Source organism: Pezoporus wallicus, unplaced genomic scaffold (assembly GCF_028554395.1).
Source record: "Pezoporus wallicus isolate ANWC-B61680 ecotype Strahan unplaced genomic scaffold, APGP_CSIRO_Pwel_v1 contig_3812, whole genome shotgun sequence".
Lineage (NCBI taxonomy): Eukaryota > Metazoa > Chordata > Aves > Psittaciformes > Psittacidae > Pezoporus > Pezoporus wallicus.
Window position 1 is genome coordinate 4,404,099 of NW_026639618.1, and position 27,711 is coordinate 4,431,809.

The 27,711-nt window shown below is 36.4% G+C and overlaps 1 protein-coding gene across 1 annotated transcript in view; it reads left to right on the forward strand.

Moving 5' to 3' along the window:
• CSMD3 (CUB and Sushi multiple domains 3) overlaps positions 1 to 27,711 on the forward strand; it is a 599,019-nt gene that overhangs the window by 473,979 nt on the left and 97,329 nt on the right. Inside the window, exons 33-42 of the mRNA XM_057415252.1 lie at positions 2,653 to 2,766; positions 3,390 to 3,485; positions 4,335 to 4,538; positions 7,617 to 7,741; positions 11,880 to 11,976; positions 12,895 to 12,999; positions 16,972 to 17,090; positions 18,787 to 18,856; positions 20,565 to 20,681; positions 27,184 to 27,393. Coding sequence (XP_057271235.1) covers positions 2,653 to 2,766; positions 3,390 to 3,485; positions 4,335 to 4,538; positions 7,617 to 7,741; positions 11,880 to 11,976; positions 12,895 to 12,999; positions 16,972 to 17,090; positions 18,787 to 18,856; positions 20,565 to 20,681; positions 27,184 to 27,393 — 1,257 coding nt within the window. The remainder of the gene's footprint in view (positions 1 to 2,652; positions 2,767 to 3,389; positions 3,486 to 4,334; positions 4,539 to 7,616; positions 7,742 to 11,879; positions 11,977 to 12,894; positions 13,000 to 16,971; positions 17,091 to 18,786; positions 18,857 to 20,564; positions 20,682 to 27,183; positions 27,394 to 27,711) is intronic.

The following is a 27,711-nucleotide window of genomic DNA, read 5'->3' on the forward strand; positions in this document are numbered from 1 at the left end:
TCATAAAGCAGTGGACTCAAAGCCCCTTAAGTGAGCATACTGCTGTTTTATATTAACCGCTTTCTGCTAGCAGCTCCTATTTGTCAGTGCTTTGTCATGCCTCAGGCATGCTAATCACCTTAAAACTCTTCATAACATATTTTATTTCAAACATGATAACTTTTGGTTACCTTCTCAGATTTTATCTGTGTTTTATTAAGAAATACTCAACTGACAGTGAAAAAAAAAGTTACCACAGGTGATCTGTGGAGCTTTCTCTTTTCAAAATGACTGATTATAAGTCACATATTTGTTCATTTTCTTGTGCTATGCTTTTAGAGAAGAAGGTGCTTCAGACAAAACTGGAGGCAACAGCAATCTTGAAATACGAAATGCAGAAGCAGACCTTTGAATTTTTCTCACTATACTGTATAATTGCGGTGGAAATATTTTATGATAACCCATTACAACACAAATATAGCTTATTAATTCTATTTTTTTAGATTTCCCAGGACACAGCTCTTGATGTGATTGTTAAGTTACACTTCAGCACTTGCCTGAATTTTCCATATACAGTTTGCAACTTAATTCAAAACGGGAAATAGCAGTGGAAGTCCCAAGGACCTTTACTTGGCTGAATGGCAAAATCAGATGCATTGTGTATGAAAATTAAGTTTAAGAAAAGTGCAAATGTGATAAAAAAAATTTTTAGTTATCTTTAGCAACACCAAAGAGAAGATTTGACTGCTGCTAAATATTGTTTTAAAAATAAGCAGATCTAGTAAAAGAAAAAGTCAATGTTTAATTTGAAGGAAAAATGTGGGATGTAATTTGACATCTCATGGTTCCTCCTAAATTAAGACAGAACAAAAAAATCAGAAGTGTCTCACAATTTTAAAATTACTTTTGTTTGAAACTTTAATAAATATAAAAACGTTTTCTTTAAAAAAAAATAAAAATCTTTTCTTCTTGAAAAGAGAGTATGACAAGATCCTTAGCCAGGTGGAACTTCCTTGCTTTTTTTTTTTTTTTTCTTTAGGTCAGTCAAAAAAAAAGGGCAATTTGAAGACATTACATTTTTAATAGAATATTTTCAATGCTTTAAGGATGTATGAATTGGAGGAATTGTAAGTGCCTAGCTTCATCCTTTGTAACAAAATATACCAGATAAAGATATTATAGAATATATGGTGAATAAATACAATCTAGTAGCAACACATTAGACTATTTATCCCCAAATGTCTAACCTGGATAATGAACTAGAACTGGTTCTGTTACTCTTTATAGCTGTTCTAGTACCTACACATATCTAACTGCTTCTAATTTTTCATCTTTATGGTCTGTAATCCATTTTCCCCTCCTTTGTTAGCAATGGTGATAAAATTAGGATGTAAATGTTTGTAGATACTGGGGCCAGAATTAATCCAAACAGTTATTTTTTTTCTTTTTTGCAAGTGTAAACGCCTGTGATGGGAACATGTTTCACAGACCGTGCAAAAATAACATTCTTCAATTGAGTTGTCCTAGTAACATGACTTCAAAAAATCACTTTTGTGATTCAGTATATGTATTCTGAAAAGTGTTTGCTACTTTGGATGGGTTGCTTATTTATTTCACAAAGGTAAAGATGCACTGAATGTTAATGTCCTTAAGAAAAAAATAAATATTCCAAGGTAAGTAAAGGGTAAGTAAAGGAGTAGTGTTTCCAATTCTGGGCTCCCCAGTGCAAGAAAGACAAGGAGCTACTTCTGAGTGTCCAGTGGACAGCCACAAAGATGATCAGGATCTGGATCATCTCTTTTCACGAGAAGAGGTTGTGGGAGCTGGGCCTGTTTAATCTAGAGAAGAGGAGACTGAGAGGGGATCTCATTAATGCCTATAAATATCTCAAAGGTGGGTGCCAGGAGCAGGTGCCAGACTCTTTCCAGTGGTGCCCAGTGACAGGACAAGGAGCAATGGCCATAAACTAAAGCACAAGAAGTTTCACCTCAACGTATGGAAGAACTTTACATTGAGGGTGGCAGAGCATGGGAGCAGGCTGCCCAGGTAGGTTCTGGAGTCTCCCTTTCTGGAGACATTCAAAACCTACCTGAATGCATTCCTTTGTAACCTGCTCTAGGTGGTCCTGCCTTGGCAGGGATGTTGGATTAGAGGATACCCAGAGATCCCTTCCAACCCTAAAAATTCTGTGATTCTGTGATAACAGAGTCTTAACAGAAAAAATTCATAAAATGCAATATATATATATAGCAAGACACCTAGAACTATAAAGGAAGATATTGTGGTGAGAATTTAGCTGTGAATTGAGTGGTGGTGAACTGAGAATTTTAAAGTATATTCAACAGCAGAAAAATGGGTTTGTTCCCTAATTACTATAATCTTTTAATGAATATATGTATGTTTGTGTAACTTCATTGTCTCCTTCATATATATATATATAATTGCATTTATTATTCATTTACTGCTGTAATGGTATGAAAAATAACTTTAAATAACAGAACAGATAATCATTATATATAATTTTAATTTACTTATATTTAAAACAATATATTAATGTATTTTCTTCTCTTTCTCCCTTTGTCTTTTTTTCCTGTTTTGCTTGTCCTTTTTTATTCTGTTACCCTTTCTTTGGACATTGATGTCTCTTGCTTTTGCTCGTTCCTGCTTCATCAGTGGTTTTTGGCCAGTTTGTGTTTTTCCAGACATCACTCCATGATGTAGTTGAAGTATATGATGGCCCTACTCTGCAATCATCTTTGTTATCCTCTCTCTCAGGATCTCATTCAGGTATCCTTTAATAGAACTCTTATTAAAATGTTATTTATTTTTATAAACCTAGAATGATAGTGAGGTCAGGAAAAGAACCCCAATCTATTAGATTCAATTCAGGCAAAAAACATTAAATCAGAATTTTTAACTAAAAGCCTAAACACTCAACCCTCATTGCATTAATGAATAAAATGAAGTAAAATTGAATCTATATTTTTAGATTTTTTTTTTCCTTCTAGTACTTATTATAGTGAGTGTTTTGGGCTTCTTACTCTGTGCCTTTATGATTTTTATATAGTGAGCAATCTGAAATGGTTCTTATATATTTTAAAGCAGTATATGTTTGTAGCAAGGTAAAAACATATAGGTTATGTGTGACTCAATTGAAAGAGGGTTTGTTTTTTTTTTGTTTTGGTAAAGGAAACAAACAACAAATATTCCTAATACCTGAGATGGGTTTTGTCCCCCTTTTCTAGAACAAAGTAATACAGCCAGTATAAAATACTGAAATTGCATGTATCTTGCAAAGTGTACTGAAGCAGAACATGGGTTTAGGAGGATTATTTCTATGTGCAAACATGTTGAATGCTCCTTTAGTAAAAAATGGTTATGATAGCTTTGTATTTGCTTTGTTTGAGTAGGTGAATCCCTTCCATTGAGCTCAGGTAACCAGATCACAATTAGATTTACTTCAGTTGGACCGATAACAGCTAAAGGATTTCATTTTGTTTATCAAGGTGAGACAATCTGGAAAAATGTGTACATTTATTGTGTCGATCACAAATTTTAAATCATCAGAGAGTAATAGACTGAGAATATGAAGGAAAATAATAGCCTGTTATCCATATCATAGCTGTCACTATTTCTGAATGTTTTGAAAAGTGTTTAGGACCATTCTTTATATCTGTATTTTAAATTTTAAATCAAATATTTAAGAAGCATAAGAGTGGTTTCAAATTTAAGAAGACAGTTATATGAAGCAGCTGTTTCTGTTTGCTGATCTAATTGACTAATGAATGCTAGATCCATCTGGTTCCTTGAACTGTTTATCTCTCAATTTTAATATGAATAACTGTTATTAGCTGTGAGTGAATCAGTGATCTTACTATTATTAAGATGCTTTTTCTTGGTTTACATTATTTGCCTTATACATCAGTACTTGCAACTGCAATTCATTATTTCCTTAAATTTAAATCATGAGCTGACAATCAGAATACGCATTTAGAAGTCCACAGAAATAGATATAAATATTTATCTGACACAGAAAACATTACTTTTAAAACATGTATTAGCTGAATATTTCATAGTTGTATTTCAGAGCCATTTTAGAAAGGTTTCAGTGTGGATTTTATGCAGTGTTTTTAGTCTTGGCAAGAATATCAGTGTTACACACTTCTAAATAAAAGCTCTGACATAAAGAAGTATGCGATCCATATAACAAAAATTAATTTGGGGATTGTGAAAATACTCTTTAACTGGCAAATAACCAGCGTTTCTTCCAGTCATTTTGAATATTTGTGGTTCAAAATCTATATTTGTCCACCAAATCTAAAATGAGGAACCCACAGTTCTTTGTATGTTTGCAGCTGTTCCAAGAACAAGTGCAACACAGTGCAGCTCTGTGCCTGAACCAAGGTTTGGAAAAAGGATTGGAAATGAATTTGCAGTTGGGTCATTGGTTCTTTTTGAGTGCAATCCAGGCTATATCCTCCACGGGTCAACAGCAATTAGATGTGATACAGTACCAAATGCATTGGCACAGTGGAATGATTCACTCCCTACATGTATTGGTGAGTTGTTAAGGCTCTTTAATAGAACTAATTACCACCTAAAGTGCAGACCATTCTCTCCAGCTGAGAGTGTTCCTTCTGTGTTATCTGTACAATATTTTATTCTTGCTTACTTTTATTCACTTTCTTCTTCATTCAAGGTTTTTATTCCCCTTTCTATTGTAACCTTGCTGTGACATTTCACAAGTTTAATGAACAAACTCTGCTGCTATAAATTACATGCTAGCTTCTGTTACTAACATCAGTGACAGTGCCTGTCTGTCCCTTAATCAAGACTCAAAAATATGAGTTTGTTCCCTGACTGCTTGCAAGACTAAGATGCTCTCAACTTGCAGATCTCTAATGAGATATTGCAGGCTATCATAAAGACCACTACTATTTTAAAGATTTAGAAGTAGTTGCACTAAAATTTCATTGTTTGTCAGAAAAAAAACCAGTTCTATTTCATATCAGAAAATACACTTTGCTTCGAGTCATAAAAGATTAAATTATCAGAATTAAAATTTCAAATTAATGTGCATCCATTGACATTTCTAAAGCTGATTTGCACCAACTGGAAATCTGATGATTGTGCTGAAAAGCTGTGCAGTAAAGAGATAAAATTCGAATGGTACATTTTTCCATAGGTTTTTGTCAAGGGCAGATATGGCACATTTGCATATTAAGTTTTACTAGAGTTTGGCTTGTTTTTTTTTTAATATGGGAAAACCTCAGTTGTTTATAAATGAATTAAAATTGGTTATCATTTGCATAAATGTTCTTGCAATGCCACCAAATTCCAAATTTTTCCACCTGTAACATTTGTTGCAGTACTGACTGCTTTATACATTAATTTTATGCAAACTGAATATATTAAAAACTGTTCATTTTGAAGATCAAGACATCTGAAGAACTCCATTCCCAGTCATGTATGAGTTAAAGTTACTTTACTTTTCCTGATAGAGAACAGGTTTTTTTATAAAAATTATCCTAACCATTACAAAAAGACATTATGAGCATTAAGTACATAAGAAGAGGTTTACATGAGTGGGAGGAAAGGGAAACAGAGAACATTTTTTTCGTCAGATTGATTTTGTATCTTTTGTGCTAATAAGCATGGTAGAGTCTGAATAGTTTTCAATAAAATACAAGATTTTTCTCAAAAATACTAAGCTCTTGCTAGAGAGCAAGAGTAAGTACACTGGGGCAATATTAATAAAATATGATTAACCAGCTATTGTACACAAATAATGTTTATTTAGACTGTTTCAGGCATAGACACAGAACCACAATTTATATATCAACAAGAAAATGAAGTATATACTTAATTTATTCTCAGTGATTACAGATTTTGTACTATTTACCCTCTTTAAATGTATTCCTTTTTTTTTCAGATATGACAACTCGACATAGTGTTGAAATAATTATTTTGATCATTGATCACAATATATTATTGATATTTTAGTATACAATTCAGCTTGTGGAAGACAAAGCTATTTGTCTCTAGGCAAGCTGAACTGAGAAAGGGTTACAGGTTAAAATTACTGTGCCAGTAAAGGTGATAAAAATATATATGAGGTAAAGTTTGCATTGAACTAAATCAGTTTAATAATTGAAGTCATAGACATGACCGTATTAAATTATCTTAACTCTAGTGAATGCTTGAGTATTTCCTTACAAATAGTAGACATCAATTGTTCTGTCTGTTCATCCTTTTATGAGTAATTATTGAAACATTTTAAGTGACACTGACCTTTAGTTTAGCCATGTAGTTCCCAACAGATTCTATTACTTATATACCACACAAAATGTAGCTACAGTATTCTGTATTAAGATAAGTTGCATTCTCCTACCTACTTTCTAAATCTTCATATTTATATCTAATGAAATCCATTCAGAACTTAGTAGCACTGCATAGAAGTGACACATTAGCTTCTAATAGTTTTGATAAACCATCTCATTAATCTTTTCCTTCAACTTCTTAAATACAGAATATCTTTATCTAGATTAAGCTGTAATATTCTTTGTCCCTGTTAGAATGATCTAGGCAAGATACATTCAAGTTGAATATTCAGAAGATAAACTTGGTGATACTGACTGCCTCTGTCCTGCTTCACACATAATACTTTTAATAGCAGGCTGGAGCACCTCCTGGATGAAGACAGGCTAAGAAAGTCAGGGCTGTTCAGGCTAGAGAAGAGAAGGTTGCTTAGAGACCTCATAGACACTTCCCAGTATCTGAAGGGGGCCTACAAGGATGCCGGAGATGGACTTCCCATCAGGGACTGTAGCGATAGGAGTAATATGTTTAAACTTAAACAGGGGAAGTTCAGGTTAGATACAAGGAAGAAGTTTTTTACTGTGAGGGTGGTGAGACACTGGAACAGGTTGCCCAGAGAAGTGGTAAACGCTCTATCCCTGGCAGTGTCCAAGGCCAGGTTGGACAGAGTCTTGGGTGACATGGTCTAGGGTGAGGCGTTCCTGCCCATGGCAGGGGGGTTGTAACTAGGTGTTAAGGTCCTTTCCAACCCTAACTATTCTATGATCCTATTAATCTATGGGCATGGATACGGTGAGTGCAGTCTTGCAAACACATACCAATTTGCTAACTAATGTGATAGATCCATAGTTTGTAATGGGTTAATTCCCACACACAGTGAGTCAAGCAGTTGAGACTGATGCTATTAATTATTTAGAAAACATCATAGCAGCAATATTAAGAAAGAACATACCATTTTTTACAACATGTTTTGATCTTTAATACTAATACAATACATAATTGTTCAAACTTCATTCTTAACCCCTAAAAGTAACAGACTGGCTTTAACTTTGTTAAAGGTCAAATAAGTAAGGGAATTATGAGCATGATTCTGCCCGGTAGAAAACTAGGAGGAAGACATAATTTTCATTTTTTTGAAATGAAGGTTTTTGAGGTACAAGATTTCATTTTCCTGAGGCAAATATAAATTTTTTAATGTGCCATAAATTTAAAAGAAGTTTTTGGCTATGGTATGCTGAGCATTGTGTAAGCTTTTATAGTAAGTGTTCTCACTTCTGAAGCTTCGTACTTCTTTTCTTGTCTTATACATTTCCTTCCAGTGCCCTGTGGTGGAATTATGACAAAGCGCAAAGGGACCATTTTGTCTCCTGGTTACCCTGAGCCTTATGACAACAACCTGAATTGTGTGTGGAAGATCACAGTACCAGAGGGAGCTGGGATTCAAGTAAGTATACTTGCAATTTGCTTGTTGTCGTCACATCTAAGGCTGCTCCTCCTGATGCAAGAATATGAAAAGATCATATATTCATACATTTTTCTATCTCACTAATAATTCTCACAGTGGAATTTATTACACATCATTTTTATTCCAACAGTTGTTAAAAGTTGTAAGAACTACAGAAATCTTAAAAGACACACTTGGAACTTTTTCTGCTTAAAAGAAAATCACCAATACTTTAAAATTATTCATTTCAATATATCAGTGACTCCTTGTAAGCCAGAGGAAATCAAGAGGCTTTCGTGTAATTTTTTTTTTCCCCAAAGTGAATAAATCTCCTCTAACAGAGTGAAAGTAAGTGGGTTGTTTCAATGGACAAGTTATAAGTGTTTTCCTAGAAACTCTTGTTATTTACTCTATAGTTATGGAATCTCATCGTGGTATAAAGATGCTCCAGTATGTTTCAGCATGAGATGGGAATTCCTCCTTTAATATACTGGCAGAATTCTTATTTACTTACTTAAATTAAGAACTTCATGGAACACATAGCAGCAAAGCATTCATTAAGCTAAGTCCATTAACAATAATATTTAATAACTTAAATCAATTTTGAGATTGATTTTGAGGAACCCTACGTCATTTAAATGGTTGACTAAAGCTATAAGGTTTCTTACACAATCAGTAACAGAAGTTAAACACTAAGGGGATAGTTCAGAGGATTTAAATTGCACATTAATTGACTTCCTGGTTTAGGCAGTCACTGTTGTTTTTTGGAAGTATCTCTCATCACAGACTGATTAAATTACTAACTCTTTTTAAGTTAGGTGTCTAGTCTGCATGATATTCTTTTTCTCCAGAGTCACAATGAAAAGAGATACTTGTTTGTTTTTTTTTCCTAGTCCTCCCAATTTATTTTTTTTTTTCCCTGAACTAGTGAAAAGCCATCCTTCCTTTTTATTGTCACTAACTGAGTAAGTCATTCACTTATACTTCTATAAATGTAATGAGAGCAGGGCAGTTTCAGGGCATACCCTGTATTATTTTAATTATATCTCTAGAAAGTCTAATATTGTAACTAAAGCAGGACAGTCATGAAATGTGATATTCATGATTCATCCTCTGAATCTTATCTGATTTTCAGGGCTATATGTGGAAGATAAAGTCTCAGGTATAGTAAACTGAATACAGGATTAGTAAGTCAGAAGTCATTGTATCATTTTAACAGCATTATTTTTCACAACTAAGCTTTGCTTTATAGCTACTAATGACCAAAAAGAAAATGGTCATCAGAATTCTTTTTTCAGTTCATAGGAAACAAAAAGCTAATATACATATGTAAAAATGTAATTGCTACTGTCAAAATCAGCTACTTGAGGCAGCATTTGAAAATATGGACAGATTTTGTCCAACCTGAGAACACGTGCAAGTGTGGATATTCAAGATACTGTGGCAGCTAATGCTTTTGTGTTTATGTAAATGCATAAAATATCTGGACATTTTTACTGGCCAATATTTATTCCTTCAAAGTAAAAAAGACACTTTCCAACTTTAAAGATAAAAAAAATGTATCACCAATGCATATTTCTCTATGGAATGTATAGATGGAATTTTAAGCTATTTAGGTATAACACTACCAATGTGTATGATTATGTTGTTGAATTTGTTGAAACTATGATCAGATGTGAATGCTGAGCTGTCTTATATTAAGTTGAGAAGCAGACATTTAAAAGTAGATTTAGGTAAATATGAAGCGTGCACCAAATCTTCCTTCAGGCACCTAACTTAAATACCTTGTATAAAGCAATTAATCTACCATAGTTCCTTATGAAGTTAGAGCAGAAAGGCACCTTGAGTACATGATTCAAAACATCTACTACAGACTCTGGCTCCAAATCACTGCTTGAAGGTATGTCTATTGACTACATGGGGAGGTTAGAGCAAATAGCATCAGTTGCAGTAAAACAAATGTTTTAAATTACGTGGTTTATGACAAATACAAAAACCATGGTCAGCAGCAGTCTGGCCCTGGAAACATAGTCAAAACATCTGATAATTTGAATTTTGTTCTGAAAGTTTCCTAGGTGCCTGCACTTCCAATTCTGTATGTCTTCAAAAATATTTCTGACAGAGAGAATACCTAAGTTTCATCTAAATACCCTGTGAACCAAAAAATAAATAGCCATGCCTTACAGTTTTCTGAAAGACCAGATCCACAGGGCCTCCTCCAAGTACTAAAACATGCTAACAGTAAGGGCCTTTCCATTGCTTCACTTAAAAAAAAAAAAAAAATCATCTTTTGCCTGTAGTATCTGACCAATTCCTACAAATAAGTACAGTGTTTAAGACCCCCATCCAAGAAATAGGTAGCCAAACTGAACTTTCCTTCTATATAGAAGGTCCAAGTCATATATTTCACCTAGAAAAATAACTTCATTACCTAGTTGTACTGAAACTGGTGCTTATTTCTTCTGTTGAAGCTATTCTATTTTGGAAAAAATAAAAGAAAATTAAAGGAAAAGAGCACTAAGAAGCATGATTCTTTAACTTAGTGGCTAAGGTAGACCTTTTTGAGAGTGGTTGGGGTTTTATCCATGCTACTGTCACTCTTTAAATGCTTTTCATTGAACAGTTATTTCACTAAATAAAAAGAAAACTCCACAAAAAGCCTCCAGAACCTTTCCCCTCTAAAACAGGAACAGGAATTTCTCTGTTATGTGGAGAGTGTTATCACTATATGAGAACAGATATATCCTCCCTCTTGCAGTCTATCTGCTTACGACTCTACATCTCCTTATGAGTGAAAGGATATTATCACCTCTGTAAGGAAGTAAGTGAATGTTCTGCCATTTGCTTTTAGCATGCTAGTGACTGCCTCTCCTCAGGAGATGAGTCGGTGATGAAGCTAACCAAACAAAGGAGGTTGCTCTTACTTGGAGGCAGAATTGAACATGGCAAGACAGGTGAAGAAGTGTGCATCACTGTGGGACTGTTTTTAGCTCTGGATAAACTAGAGAGTCACAAAGAAACTGCAGTAATTGACAATACCATTTTGTCTTCCCCTGAGACTCCTTCTAACATGGGGATCATTCTATACCTCTATGACACACTTGTGAGGTGGGCTGATGCCAACCTCATGAGGTTTAACCATGCCAAGTGCAAGGTCCTACACCTGGGTCGGAGCAATCCCCAACAAAGCTACAGGTTGGGCATAGAAAAGATTCAGAGCAGCCCTGCGGAGAAGAACCTTGGGGTGCTGGTTGATGAGAAAATGAACATGAGCTGGCAGTGTGCGCTTGCAGCCCAGAAAGCCAACCGTATCCTGGGCTGCATCAAAAGGAACATGACCAGCATGTCGAAGGAGGTGATCCTGCCCCTCTACTCTGCTCTTGTGAGACCTGACCTGGAGTATTGTGTGCAGTTCTGGTGTCCTCAACATGAAAAGGACATGGAACTGTTGGAACAAGTCCAGAGAATGGCCACGAGGATGATCAGGGGACTGGAGCACCTCTTGTATGAAGACAGGCTGAGGAAGTTGGAGCTGTTCAGCGTGGAGAAGAGAAGGCTGCGTGGAGACCTCCTAGCAGCCTTCCAGTATCTGAAGGGACCTACAGGGATGCTGGAGAGGGACTCTTCTTTAGGGACTGTAGTGACAGGACAAGGGGTAACAGGTTAAAACTTAAACAGGGGAAGTTTAGGTTGGATATAAGAAGGAAATTCTTTCCTGTTAGGGTGGTGAGGCACTGGAATGGGTTGCCCAGGGAGGTTGTGAACACTCCATCCCTGGCAGTGTTCAAGGCCCGGTTGGACGAGGCCTTGGGTGATATGATTTAGCGTAAGGTGTCCCTGCCCATGGCAGGGGGGTTGGAAGTAGATGATCTTAAGGTCCTTTCCAAGTTGTGTGACTTGTCAGAGGTAATATGAGGTTATCACTAAGGGTCACAGGATTCATAAGTCATGATTGGCAATTAAACAATGTTGTTGAGCAGTTTTATTCACTTAATCATGATTTTCAATTCTCTTTAACAACGTGAGAAATTCACAACTTTTCATGACTGAAAGCAGCAGAGGCCACAGTTTAATCATCTCTATGCTTGAATACAGAGGAGACAAGTTTATGTTCTTCACCTCAAATTTTTCTTCATAGGTGCAAGTGGTGAGTTTTGCCACAGAACATAACTGGGATTCCTTAGACTTTTATGATGGTGGTGACAACAATGCTCCAAGGCTTGGAAGTTATTCAGGTGACTGAGAAGATTTTACAATAAGTAAATCTTTAAACTGCCATGACTTCTTAAATATGATGGATAGTGGCTTAGCAACTTCATCTGCCAGTTCCCTCAGGACTTGTGGATGCATCTTGCTAGCTCCCATGGACTTGTACTTTTAGTTCTTGTGTGTGTGTTTGTTCCTCCTATAATTAACAATGGGTAATATTCTTTCTGATTTGATCAGTCATCTCTTAGCAGACTTTATAAAGCTGGATATTTGAAAATGTTAGAAATGAAATAACATTCAGAGGCTCCCAAACTAGATATCTGTTAATCTCAGGTTCTGCTCACTCTTAACATCAGGATCAAGAAATATAGACATCTAAAACCAAAATGCCTCTTGAAACTGCAAATAAATAAATTATTCATTCTTTATACTTATTTTATGTAAACAAGACAGTTCTATTTGCCTTAATTTGTTTTGTTTTCCTTACTTCTACTTTGTTCGTGTCTACAGAATGAGACCACAGACAATAATATTGTCTTGTGCTGAAAAACAAATAGGTGATCAATCACATTTTTAAGAACAGCCCTACAATATATGTTAAGAGCTGCTTGATATATAGGATTTGTTCTCTCTCTTATGAAAACCCTCGTGAATATTTCTCTTTTCCTGGATGAAAGCATGTAATATAATTCTATATTAGACCTTGCTTCCCTGAATGCCTACAGTTCATGTCTCTGGTATTGTGGTGCACTGAAAACATAATAAAACTTTTATAGGGACAGATACTTGGTAGCATCCATGATGGCAAAATATGGTGGAATTGGTTATATGACCTCCCCCTCTCCCTTACCCCATTTCTCTTTTTCTCTCTTTTTATATACACACATTTATGTATTTAGTTCAGTTTCTGTGCATTTCAGTAATATTTTGATTTCTCATTTCAGGAACAACTATTCCTCCGCTTCTCAACAGCACATCAAATAATCTGTACCTAAATTTTCAGTCTGATATCAGTGTTTCAGCTGCTGGATTTCATCTTGAGTATACAGGTAATTCAAACATGTTAGATTAATGAAGATCTGTTGCTGATTCCAGACATCAGGTGTACCTAAACAATATAAAAGAGGAATATTCAGTCCTATTGCACATAATGTATTACATACCGTTACTTCAGAGTAATTGATAAAATTCACATTTAATTAAAAGTGAACAATATCATGCTTGAAACCTGTGCTGTGCTGTACTGTAAGCGCTGCAAAGTTTAGTTTGTCTTGCTTTTGCTCTCTGAAAAGCTTTTCTGAACACACAACAGCCAGAAATGAACGCAGATATGACAATCTTGATCCCAAGATAGACCATATTTATATAATTATTGCAGGCAAAACCAGCACACTGATTCGGGGGATTTCAATTCAGCTTCTTTGCCAATTAAAAATTAATTACTGATTCTGCTACTGAAGAAATATAATAACAAAACAAACCCTTATGGAAAGCACCCCTGTTTCCCTCTGGACACACACTTTTGTTTCATCAAACACTGCACTGTCCATTTGGTGAGGGAGGGGCAGTGCAGCAGGCTGGGTCAGTGTCCCAAGGATCCTGGCTCTTGGTGTCCATTTGGGTGGGCTGTCAGGCTCCAGCCACTGCTCAGCCAACTGCTTTGGCTGCAGTCTCTGGTCAGTCTTGTTCTCTCTGTCCTACTTCAGTGAGGTCTCCTCTCCAATTGCTCTGGCCTTGTGGTTCCTTTCTTGGTGCTGACTGACATTTATGCACATTTTCACGGAGGCAGATCTGACAGGTGCAGACACACCACAGGCTCCTCTGGTGAATGCATCTGTGTCCAGTAGCAGGTCAGCTGGAGTTGGCTGGAACTGTCTGTGTCTAGTATAGACCATCATCTCTCAGATGCATCCCTGCAGCCCGACACTCCCAAAATCTGCAAATACTGACCAACACAATCATGTTTGTACTATATAGTATGTATTTTATATGCGTGTGTAGGACACAACACTGAGTCACTCTCAGTGAAAATGAGAGAATGAATAAACTGAAAATAGCAGCTGTGCTTCTTAAATGACAAATGCTCACAGGTTGGTGAGAGCATACCAGAATTATTTCAAATGCTTTTAGTATTGCTGAGTACCTCAGTGGAAAAAGCTATAATTATAAACTTGTTTTCTTCTCAGTGAGATTGCCTGAGCTGACTGACAGGAATTCTGGCAGTCACTAATATTTTGTTGCAGATTTTTTTGTTTTTTTTTTCCTTCCCAGCTGTGCAGTTCCCTCTGCTCATATTGGTGCTGGTGTCTGATCTACATAATTGTGTCACGGTTACTTCTTGTCAGTTTTACAGTATGCAGATCCTATGCTCTGGTTGTCTGATTAGCCATTTGGAGATCACAGCATTCAAAAATTGCTTCCTGATCACATGTCTTTAACTAAACATTAATTATAGGTTAGAATGATTCTGGATTGAAATTCAGATACTATTTCAGCTGCTTACAACTTCAGAGGGAAAGAAACTGAAGAAAGTTAGGAAAACAAAGTATAATGAGACTGAATCCAGTGAAAGTGAAATTGCCTCAGTGTATTCCTATGTGTCCGAATAACAGAAGTGTGTAGTATACTGCTGGTTTGCAATTTTCACCTCTAAATAAAGAATTCACAGTATATCATTTAAAGTACTGGTACATACCAAGAACAATAGCTGTATATGTATGTATGGATTTATACAGGGGTATATGTGTGAATCTATACAAATGTAATACTTTTTCGGTGTGAGTGCATGAACCCAAAGTATATACTGAAAATTTGTGATTCAGGAAATACTGACGTCCCTCAGCAGATACACAATTAACCAGCTCAGTGAAATATGCTATTTTACAAAATTACTTAATAATTAACTTTGCATGTGCAGGTGATAGAGATATGTGATTAAAACATCATATAGACTGTTGTGGTTTAATCTTGGCTGACAACACAGCTGCTTGCTCACTTCCCCTCACCATTAGGATGTGGGAAAGATTTGGAAGGAAAGTAAAATTCATGCTCTGTGACAGTTTAATAGGAGAGAAAAGGAAGATGCTACTTCTCCTTCTTCCCCTCTTAATAATAATTGGACTATGCAAAACAAGTGTAGCACAGTGCAATTGCTCACCACCTGCTAACCGATACTCAGCCAGTCCTGAGCAGCAGTCCCTGGCCAGCTTTCCCCCTAGTTTGTATACTGAATAGACATCATATGGTATGGAAATCCCCTTGGCTGTCCTGGCTCTGTATCTTCCCAAGTTCTTCCCACAACCCACATCCCACTCCCTCCTCACTGGCAGGGCAGTATGAGAAGCTGAGAAGTCCTAAGTGTAATCACTACTTAGCAACAACTAAAACATTGGTGTGTAATGAACATATTCTTATCCTAAATCCAAAACACAGCTCTGCACCAGCTACTAGAAAGAATATTAAATCCATCTGAGATTAAAACAGGACACAGACTTTGGGATGGAGTGAGGAAATTGCAATGTCTAAGTGTATCATCTTTACTGGAAACAAATGTAAACTTTAAGAGCAGAAATTTCATGGGAAGTAAAGAATTTCAGTTGGAGAGTAAACTATGGTGACCTCTTATTTAAGATTTTCTGTGATATATGGTACATTTTATGAAAATACACTCTAAAATAACCATCATGTTGTGCATATGTGGGAATTATTGAAGTAAAATCTATGATATTCAAAGGATAGAATAGAATTAAGTGAACATTATAACTCCATAAAATCTGTGGAATAGATAATTTATAAATTTTTAATAAAAATAAACCAGAAATTGTTGTCAAGATTATTTTGAAGTTAAAATACGGATTCACTGTAAGTAAATTTCTATACTGCAAATTGCAAAATACTGACATGTTTTTGGAGAATACCTGTGGAAAAATGCAATGTATTAGGCATCCCTCTTTGTTTACCACTCTCTGCCACACACCACAGAATGAAAGCATGGTTTCAGAGGATGAAATCTGGATTCCTGCCATGCAAAACTAAATAGGAGAGTTTACTTCAACATCTCAGCTAATGCCTTCACACATGGACAATCACCCTATAGAACCAGACTAGCTAAAGCTCAAAATAATCACCAGTCACCTCCTTATTTTCTACTTGCCTTAGCATAGTTTCCAGGAGGGTCTACTCCATGATCTTGCCATGCACCAAGGCCCTCAAGACTGTCCGGCCTGTAGTTTCCTGGGTCTTTCTTTTTTCCCATTTTAAAAATGGAGGCCTTTCCCCTTTTTGATTCAGTGGGAACATCACGGGACTGCCAGGACTTCTGGAACTTCCTGGGTAGATGTAATGAAGACTCTATTTCTCTTTTGAATATCTATTAAAAAAGCATGCAGTCTTTTGGCAAACCAGCTTCTATTGCAATCAAAAAGTTGAAATATTAGTGTTATGACTCTAAAGCTATTCCATTAAAAACAGCAGATTAGGTGAAACTTGATGTAAATATTTACTCTCTGTATGTACATGAATGGAAGAGTAGAGTCAGACCTGTGAAGAATTGAATGCAGGTGAACAGTTATACTTCGCCCTGGTGTTTCTGTGTTCTTCACTTAGTGTGGTATTGGCCAGCATTCCCTGGAACAAATGCTGAGAAAGAAGAGTGGGGTGCTCCCAGTTTGAATTATGTGGCTATAATTAGGAGTGAGAATGGAGGTGAAAATGAATGAGTCTGAGCCAGGAGACAGTGGAAATTCAGAGAAGAGTTTGAGTTGAGACTGCAGATTATTGTGAAGTGTTTGTTGCCACCCTAATTTCTTCTTTCCTTTTCCTTTACTCAGGGAAGAAAGATTTTCTCCTTGGTACAAAATAATTCACTAGTTGCTTGCCCACAGAGAAACTCCTGGTACCCAAGAGCTTCCTAAAACATATCAATACAGTGTGCCTATGTACAGCATGCACAAAAGTTCTGTGTGAATCTAAAACCAGATTTTATGTTCCTTGAATTGTCTAAACTTCTCAATTTTTCACAGCTATAGGTTTGGACTCTTGTCCTGAACCACAGACCCCAAGCAATGGGATTAAAGTTGGAGACAGATACATGGTTGGTGATGTGGTGTCTTTCCAGTGTGATCAGGGCTATTCTCTTCAGGTGAGCCAATTTTTCAATTACAAATAGTGCATTTTAATTCTTTTAAAGTGGTTATGTTTGAGTCTGTCAGTATGAAATGGACACTGAACTCTTCAGAAGTTTTGAACATGTGATAAACTTGCAGAACTGGTAGGCTTTTCTGCCAAATGTTAAATTAGCAACTGTTCAAATATTCCATCAGAAGTGTATGGCTCTATATTAGTGGTTATAGGTTGTTCTCTATTACTGATGGCATCTTTGGTATTCACAGCTGAGCAAAAGTGCTGGCAAATCAAGTTAAATCACTTGTTATCCATTTAAGATTTTTTTTGTTCTCCATATATAGGAGAAAAGAGGAAGAGAAGAGGGGGAATAAAAGCAAACTAAAGGGAAGGAAATAATTGTTTTTCAGTAAATCAGATAGTGTCAGTTATTTTATTTAAGTATTTTCATGGGGTTCTTTTCAAATATGGGTGTATTTTTGCCATGAAAATTTGCTATGCTCTTGTATTGGCAAAAGGCATAACTAGACGCAATGCAATGATCGTAAATCACCAGTAGGAATCTGTCTGCCTATAGGAAAGTTCTTGAGAATATTTTAAAAAATCTGTACAGCTACACTGTCAAAATGGTCCAAAACTGTGTATTGTTTCCACCTGAGTCCCTGAAAGGACTGAAGGAGAGGTTTCAACAACTATGTTTTCTCATGTGTGACTCTGAAGACCCTACAGTTTTCACTTTATCTAGCTGTTTGAGAGGGTAAAAAGAGAGAAAACAATCATATTACCCATGCTTAGTAAATCTTAAAGAGAGAAAATGGTTTTTATATAACAGCACATAGTTAACTGCCAATGGAGTTACTGATACCTTCCAAGTAAAATAGCAAAAGAACAGCTTACATACCTTTCTTTCTTCCTTAACATCTCTCTGGCCTGCAACACATGTTTTAAAAAAGCTAATAATTTCAAACATTTATTTTATATGATATTTCTGACATTTATTTTATATGACATTTGAAACATTTATTTTCCATCAGTCTGTGAAGACCTGAATACTGGGCTCATATATACTGCATCAAAAATAGAAATTTAATTACTTTTCTGGATATTTTAAAAAACCCTGCTTATACCTGCTTATATACTGTGTTTTTGCCACTCATTTTTATGGTGGGTCTTGGAACTCACTTGTAGCAGATTGCCTTGAAATCATAACACCTCTATTGTAAAAGGACATATCTTGTAGAATTTTCTTGAATATTTCAACATTTGGCAACTTAAGCTGACTGTTTTGACAATGAAGGTAATGACTGCATTTAGAATAGGTATTAGGAATTTAAGATGTAAAGTCAGTACTGCATAATGTATGTAGTTCATATCTTTTTATCAAGTTCAACAAATGATGTAAATGTAATTGTTGCTTCAGTTAGGCTTTTTGTTTCTATTGGTTTATACTAAAGTTGGTATTACAGAATTCATCTGGATACTGTTACACTGTTAGAAGTAACATTAAGGACACAGACACAATTATCTAGTGGGCTGTTAACATTGCAGTCTTATCTGCTGTATTGAAGGTATAATTTACATTGTACAATGAAGTTGTATCTTATTAGTTTTATATATTTCAACGATGTTTTAAATTACAAATATATTTTTGAGATACTAATGCTGTATTGTGTGTATTTTTATTATATGAGTTATCAAATATTGTGTCATTTTAGGGACATTCACATATCACCTGTATGCCTGGACCAGTAAGAAGATGGAATTATCCAATTCCAATATGTTTAGGTATGTAAACTTTCTTAAACATACCAGAATAAGAAAGCCAGAGGACTCAGAAAATCTGCAGCTTAACTGACCATTTTCACTTCTAATTAAGTTCTTCTAGTTCCCCCTATTCTTTCTCCTACATCTACCTCATTATTTCTAAGTATGCTGCACAGTTATTTTGGCAAACCTTTTCTGAAATGTCCAATAATAAAAAGAAAGAATGACATATGTTCTAGTCAGAATATATCATCAACTCACTATCAGTGATGTGACCTCCAGAGACTCTTGCAAACATAATTAATTTATTTATGAATCATTTCCCCAGCAGAGTGATGATTGTAACAGAAATACTAAAACAGAAATAGCATTACATTTTCATCTCTAATAGGTTCAGCATGGGCATGTCTGCTCAATTTCAGAAGATACATTATTTTTCAAATTAAACTATATACATGACCATATTAATATTATTGGAAGAAGCAGTGGAAGCCTGCCAGAAGCCCAAGTAAAACATCTGAAGTGCACTCAAATATACTCTTTTTATATGATGAATAAATTTGAGGGATGTAAACTCTTTCCATCTCCATTCTCTTTCACTAAATAGAAATGCCTCTTTTCCAGGTTCTTAACAGCAAAAGTTACCTATCTTTGTAATGTTTAATGTATGGAAAGCAGGATGATGCAGACCTCATTAAATATTTTATACTTTGCTTTTCTTCAAACCAGATTATGTACCCTCTTGAGTTGCCTCGCATAATACTGTTCTTAATCCTTTGAGTTGTTAAAACCTCCTATGAGGTACTGAGCTCCTTCAGCTTAGAATTTATAAATATTCAACAAGATTCAGATATTTGTAAGATTTTTTCCTCAGGGGTTAGTCTTCAGTTTCCATCAGTATGCAATAGCATATGTCTAGAAAGTCTGATATGATAACTGCACTGCTCTGTGGTAAATTCTGAAGACAAGGATGCTGTGCTGAAATTTCAGGTTTTTTTTTCTTTTTTCCTTCTTTTTTGTAAGTAATGTTTTTTAATTATTTCAAAGAATTTAGCAACTGTTACTTGGAAAAAAACGTTAAACAAAATTGTATTTAGCAGAATTAACATCTTCATATCCAATACTGAAGTGTAAGGTACTTTATACACTGATGCCATGCCTGAAAAAAAAAGCAAAATAAAAATATGTTTTGTTCAATTCCCAGAAATATGTATATTTCTATGATTCTGTGTAGGCATGAACATTTTCTAAATCTGTTTATTTTATCTAATTTTTTGGAAAAGCAGGATACAAGTGCAGTTTTTAAAAGGCCTCTTAAAACACTTTGAGTACAGAACCTGTTTAAAATACATTGTTATCTTACATTATTAAGATGCTCCTTTACAAACTGATGTGGAGCTGTGTCAATGCTGCTATGAGCTGACTGATATGTGTGGCTTGCCTGTTCACAAGGATGGCTCATGTGGACAGAGTACTGAGTAAAAATCTGGTCTCTTTTCAGGCATATTGTCCCCTAAGTTAAAGCCTAGTCAATTCAGAGTAGATACATATTTTTGAAATACCTACTTGTAAGTTTCTTTCTTACAAATAGTGGTGAAGGAATGTTTGTGTGTTTTTAAAAATATTTATTATGATATTAATAATATTGGAAGAATCTTCAATGTTATGGATAATTTTTTAGCTCATTCTACTCCTCTGAAGAAATGTCTGTTTTGTTTTTTTTTTGCAGCACAATGTGGTGGAGCCATGTCGGACTTCAGCGGAGTGATCCTCAGCCCTGGGTTTCCTGGCAATTATCCTAGCAGTTTGGATTGCACATGGACAATAAAGCTGCCTGTTGGTTTTGGTACGTGTTCTTTTGTGGATTTAATTTGCTAGGTTTTTTATAGATTCAAAACCCTGAACCTAGTTTTTCAAATATTGTGAATATGTATCTCGGGAAAAAGAAAAAAAAAAAAAGAACTATAATTAATTTAAGGAAGTTATCAAAGCCTTGAAAGAAAACTACAGAATAGAAAATCTACAAGGTTCTTATTTTTTCATCTGATGTATAATACAATTTTCTGATAAAGGAAGACAAATACTTTTAATTACAATCAAGCACTGTTTTACGACTTAACAGGCTTGCTTTCTCTTTGTAAGGTCATAAACCCAACAAAAATAAATACAAACATTTTAAACCAAATTAGTGTCACTTTAGGAGTAATTAAAGCTGCATTTGAATTCCTTATTTTATCATTAAGCTTCTTTGAATGTGCTAGGTGAATGTCGCAGCCGCATACAAATGTTCTTGGAAGAGACCTGTAGAAGCCTCTCGCTCAAAGGTGTCAAGCTTCCCACTCAAAGTGAAACTGTCAGTAGCACTAGATCAAGTCCGCTACAACTGGCAGGTCCTTATCAGGAGTGCTACTACTCACCTAACCAATTCCCAGCCTGTACCAACAGATAGGGATGTTATGGTCCATATGCAGAACTTCACATTTCTTCTGCAAACCCTTAAGAAGGGTTTGTTTTCTCAGTCTCAAATTGGGCAGAAGTGCCATTTAGTATATCATCCATGCCCCCTAGTTTACAATCCTCCACATAGTTATTGAAGGTGTATTCTAATTATCCAGGTTTCTCCTGAAGAATGAAGACCTTGAATAGTGTAAGCTCCCATATCAACCCATAAAATATTGTGCTTTTTACTGGCTACCAACTGGACACTGAATGACTGACTATCATCCCTGGAGCCTTAAAGCTCCATTTATTTTTAACCTATTTCTCCATTCATCCAGCTCATATATGTTCAGCTTCCAGATGAGATTCTGCTACAAGTCTGAGTTAAAAGCCATAGCAGGGTGAAAGTATGTTATATCCTCCCTTTGTCAGTTTAATCACAGAAGGAAATAATGGTTTATTAACTGTGATTTTCCATGAATAAATCTGTGTTGATTTCTCCTGAGTCCCTTTTTGTCTGTTATGTATTTGGAAATTGTCTCCATTTAGACAAGTTCCATAATCTTTCCATGGACTGCAGTGAACCTGCAGTTACCACAATACCCATCCATGTCTTAAAGGTGGATATGTCTACAGACTTTTTTTTGGTCACCAGAACTTCTCTCATTCACCATGATTTTGCATAGGTAGAATCATAATACCAGTTACATAGGCTAACCTCTTGAGCAGCTTTGAGTAGATCCTATGTATCTATCATTGCATAATGTTTGCTCAAAGCTAGCCAATACAGCTGTCCCATATAATTTTTTACACTTGTGACATTTTTGCAGGAGCACGTGTACTTTGATTTTTTCTTTATATGCTGCTTGAATGACATTCTGTTTTTTTCAGATGTTCCTTGCTATTTTCTATTGTATACTTGTCATCTTCTGCAATATTCTTGATTATATAGAATTTTCGAGTCTTACACAGTAAGTGAATGTGACATGCTAAATGGTTTTTCCTTCTGCATTCTGTTCAGATTCTCTATCTCCTCTTTTTAAAATCAATTCTGTGATCTTTTTGATTGTATGTCCCATGAGCCCAGTTCACTTATGATGTAAATGAAAGCTAGCTGTTCTGCATGGGTTGTTTAAATTGAAGACTATTAAACATTCAGTAACACTGTAACCTACTTAACAGAATTCATCTGTGGGAAATAAATTATGTCAGGATAGAGATTTCCATATAGAACCCAATTTTTATGTTTGCATTTTTTTCAAAAGACACAGGATTCAAGTTAATAATTGATTTTTTGTATTAGCATTCTATAGAAATAGCATTGAAAATTTAATTCTGCCATTACCTGAATTTTAGACAGCTTGGTGTAGCAGCTGTTTAATCATGAGTTATAATGCTGTCTAGAATCTTCAGATCCCAAGCAGACCCCTGCTAGGTGAGTTATCAAAGAAAATTACAGAAGTAGTAAGTGCATCATCCCTGGGTCAAAGAGGGAAAAGGGATATTCAGAGCTGGGAACAGCATATGTTGCCAGATGCTTTCAAAGACATTTGCTAAAAAAGAAAAAATAATTAAAATCTGGAGTATAGATTAAATTTCAGATTCCATAACACGGTGTGATCAACTGCATACAAAAACTGCTGTCTTTTTATCCCAAGTGTCTTGCCTGAGGGTGGTGAGACACTCAAACAGGTTGCCCATAGAAACTGTGGATGCCTGGTAGTGTTCCAGGCCAGGTTGGACAGATCTTTGAGCAACCTGGTCTAATGGAGGGTGTGCCTGCCCATGGCAGGGGGGCTGGAACTAGGTGATCTTTAAGGTCCCTTCTAACCCAAACCTCTTTATGATTCTGTGATTGTCTTAATTTAGAGCTATCTTGCCTCTTTTCTACTACTGACTCCTGACTCCAATCCTTTTGCTTTGCTTGCTGTCTCCCAGGCTTATGTCTCCATTTCTTACTCCATGTCCAAGAATTTTGATCTGACTCTTCAGACTCCTATTTAAACATTATATTATTAACATACTATGTAATTTCCCTTCCATTAGGAGGGAAATTCAGCTACTGAAATTTTGAAAACAAATTCTTGGATGAAATAAATAAATTGAATTCCACCAAAATTAATAATTCTGCACTGCTTTGCACCAACTGAAGTTTATTCACTTGTTTTATGAACTGTTCTTCAGTTCAGGAACAGGAAAATGAAATGCTCCTTTTTCTAGAAGAAAATTAAAGCTGCACAGATTGAAATGTGCTTGACATTTTTGACCATCTTAAAACAAGATATGGTTAAAACTGAATTTAAAATAAAAATCAAATTTCATTGAAAAAAAGGAAAAAAGTGACATGAAAAAGTGATGGCTATAACTGGTTTTAGTGATGCTGTTGTTTTAGTTCAGTAGTGGCACATATATCTAACTCTTGAGTAGTAAATTGAAAAACTCAGAAATGCTATCATGGGAACTTCATGTAGGCTTTCAGTTTAAGTGTTTCTAACAAGATTTTTTTTCTGAGTTAGAAGTTATGGATCATAAGCTTTTCCACTTTATGGCAACTAATGGTGTAATCTAAACCAATGACAGGCACTATGTTGATTTGGAATACAAGGTTACTTTATATGATTTGTTGCTATTTTTTGAGATTTGTGGTTAGATTTTATCTTAAATGCTAATTAAAAGGTGCACCCAAACTGAAAAAAAGCCATATTAAAAACCAGTCTAAAAAGCAGAACTCTGAGACAAACAGAGGCAGGTGCTACAGGCTGAGCAAAGGATGACTACTTTGGAAGATTGATGTGGTTCAGAACTTGTAGTGACGGGCAGTAGGGTACAAAGAGCAGAATTATGGACAAAAATATATTAGAGCTGGTTTTGTATCGAACAAAATGGGTGAAAGAGAAAATGCTTGACAGTAAAATTGCATGAGTTGTCAGTTATTAATGACAACTTACAATGTGGACAAGCATTTTTTCACAGGATTGTATAAAAGGCCAAGCCTACAAATACCATGCATATAAAAAGAGCAAAGTTTGGATATAACTGGATTCCCTGTGTAGGAAATATATTTGTAGGCTGCCAAAGTCAAAGAATGACACTTACAAGTAGAAGCTTTCTTATCAATATAAACTATCTTCAAATAAATAGAGACAGACATGATCAAGGTAACTGTAATTTAATAATGCACCAACCTTTTTTCCTGTAGCATATAAAATGTTACATGCTTCACAAAACCATTCATATACTTTACATGGTATCTGGGGAGAAAGCTCTAAAAGACAGTGACAAACACTATTTAGCTATTACAGTTTAGGAGTTACAGAATTATTCATGACTCCTCAGTAATTAATCTAACATTTTATCTTTTCCTTTCAATTTTATATGAAATCATGTTGATTGACTTTGCCAGTAACATCAGTGGGACTTCTTAAGCATCTTCTTAATGAAAATATTCCATTGTCATTCCATAGCTGCACTAGCTCCAGACAAAATACAAATTCTATTTTGTTGTAAATTATATAGAAATATGCATATGCAGGAAAATGTTTAAAGAGCCCTATGACTACTTAGCTGCTGTGCCTTTTCCTTCTGCCACGTAATCATTGTGATACATCACCTGGTTACAAGATATAACTTGATAATGGATAGTAAACAACCTTTCTGATCCTTACTGAATCAAATAATCAGAAATTTCTATTGTCAGGATTGTCGTATGGCGTCGTGTGTGTATGAGAATTCAGTAATTGAACTGCATACTGATGAATGATGGTTAGATAATATCATTTACATTTTTTGTGACATAAAAAATACTGTATATGTTGAGAGATGTAAGGGCTGTGGCCACATCCTGCAGGCACTCCAGGTGAGGATCCCCCTGCCCAGCTGCTGGAGCACAGCTCAAGGCACAAGGTCTCTGTCCCAGCGGGGGTACATGGCTGTACTTTCCCATTTGTAGATTCAAACAGCAATGAAGCTGAACACACGCATGCACAGGGGATGGTAAACCAGGGGGACCCTGTACTGGGAGGGGTACAGGAATCAGTAGACCTATACAGACCCCTGAGGGGATGTGCAGGGTAAATGGGAGCAGAGAGGAACAAAAATGGGGATAGGCATAAAAGGGCATAAAAGGGTCTTTTTTGGGGGGGCAGTCAATATGTTTGTCTGACTCAGCCATGCACCTTATCACCAGTCTATCCTATAATCTCGTATCTTCTTATTAAATCTTAACTGTGTCTCTGTTTATCTTCACTCTATTCTGTGTGCATGTGTGCTGCAAGGACGTAGTGCCAGCTACTGGTGAGACTTGAATCTGTGAGTGGAATTTGGTGCCAGCTACTGGAGTCAGACCAGCAGTGTGTGTGCCACTGACTTGTGGTGCTAGCTACTGGAGTGGGGGTCTCAATGCCAGTTACTGGTGAGACCTGTGCAGGGGTGTGTGTGTGTGTGTGTGTGTGTGTGTGTGTGTGTGTGAGTGTGTGAAAATTGGTGGCAGCTCCTGGACACAAAGCAGGAGTATGAGTGCCCTGCAGACTGTGGTGTCAGCTACTGAGGAGAGTGAGGGGGTTGAGGACACCAGAACTGTACACAATACCCCAAGCGAGGTCTCACAAGAGCAGAGAGGCAGGATCACCTCCTTCAACATGCTGGTCATGCTTCTTTTGATGCAGCCCAGGATAATGGTTGGCATTCTGGGCTGTGAGCACACACTGCTGCCTCATGTTCATTTTCTCATCAACCAGCACCCCCAAGTCCTTCTCCGCAGGGCTGCTCTGAATCTCTTCTTTGCCCAGCCTGTAGCTGTGCCTGGGATTGCTCCGATCCAGGTGTAAGACCTTGTACTTCCTTCCCTCCAGCATATCAACTGAACCACACAGCTTGGTGTCATCGGCAAACTTGCTGGGGGCGCACTCAATCCCAATGTCCATGTCAGCAACGAAGATGTAAAACAAGACCGGTCCCAACACCAACCCCTGAGGGACACCACTCGTTACCGGTCTCCAGCTGGACATTGAGCCATTGACCACAACTCTTTGTGTGCGGCCCTCTAGCCAGTTCTTTATCCACCGAGTGGTCCACCTATCAAATTGGCGTCTACCCAATTTAGAGACAAGGATGTTATGCAGCACAGTGTCAAACGCTTTGCACAAGTCCAGGTAGATGACATCAACTGCTCTACCCCTGTCCATCAGTTCTGTAGCCCCATCATAGCAGGCTACCAAATTGGTCAGGCAGAATTTCCCCTTAGTGAAGCCATGATGGCTGTCACAAGGCGCCTTGTTGATTTTCATGTGCCTTAGCATGCCATCCAGGAGAATCTGCTCCAAGATTTTGCCAGGCACAGAGGTGAGACTGACTGGTCTGTAGCTCCCCAGGTCATCCATTTTCCCCTTTCCCTTTTTCCAGTCATCGGGAACTTCACCTGACTGCCATGATTTTTCAAATGTGATGGCCAGTGGCTTAGCAACTTCATTCACCATCTCCTTCACAACCCGCAGATGGATTTCATCAGGTCCCATGGACTTGTGCATGTTCAGGTTCTTAAGATGGTCTTGAAACAGATCCTCTCCTACAGTGGGCCTGAGGTTTTTCTTCTCACAGTCCCTGTGTCTGCCTTCCAAGACTTGGGTGGTGTAGTCAGAGCATTCGCCAGTGAAGACTGAATAACATACATTCAGTGCCTTGGATCATGTCAGTATTTCAGTTTTAGCATTTTTTACCTTGCCAGCCACTCAGAATTAGTAATGCATGAAGAGAATGCTTCAGACTGAATTCCACGGACTGCATCCGGGAGCTAACACATGCATTTCCCCTGGTTGCATTATTTACTGATATTTTCAGTGTACAATGTACCAACATAGTTTTCCCTCTCGGTATTGATACCAGTGGCTTTTATTTACTGTGGTGTTTTTCAGGTGTCCATTTACAATTTGTGAATTTCTCGACGGAGACCATACATGATTACTTAGAAGTTAGGAGTGGATCTACAGAAACTAGCACTATTATTGGGAGACTAAGTGGCCCTCAGCTACCAGCCTCTCTGTTCAGCACAACTCATGAAACCAGCTTATACTTTCACAGTGATTACTCACAGAACAAACAAGGATTTCATATTGTATATCAAGGTGAGATTTTTGACATTCTTATGTGAGAATGAGGTAACTGCTGAAGTTATTTTTTCTTGGTATTTCTAAAAGATAAACCTGAAATAAAAGATTTAGTGTGTTTCAAACCGAAGTGTTATGCATTGAGATGAAACAGAAGACTTGAGAAAATCAAGATGAAAAAGGAAAAATAATTGCATAGTATATCTGAAATTCAAATTTCAAATGCAGGCAAACAGGTAATTGCCTATATCTGAATTTGGTTGGCATATTAATTTACATTGCATGGCTTTACAAAGTAAGCATCTCTATTGTTCAATCTTTATAAGCATATGGGAA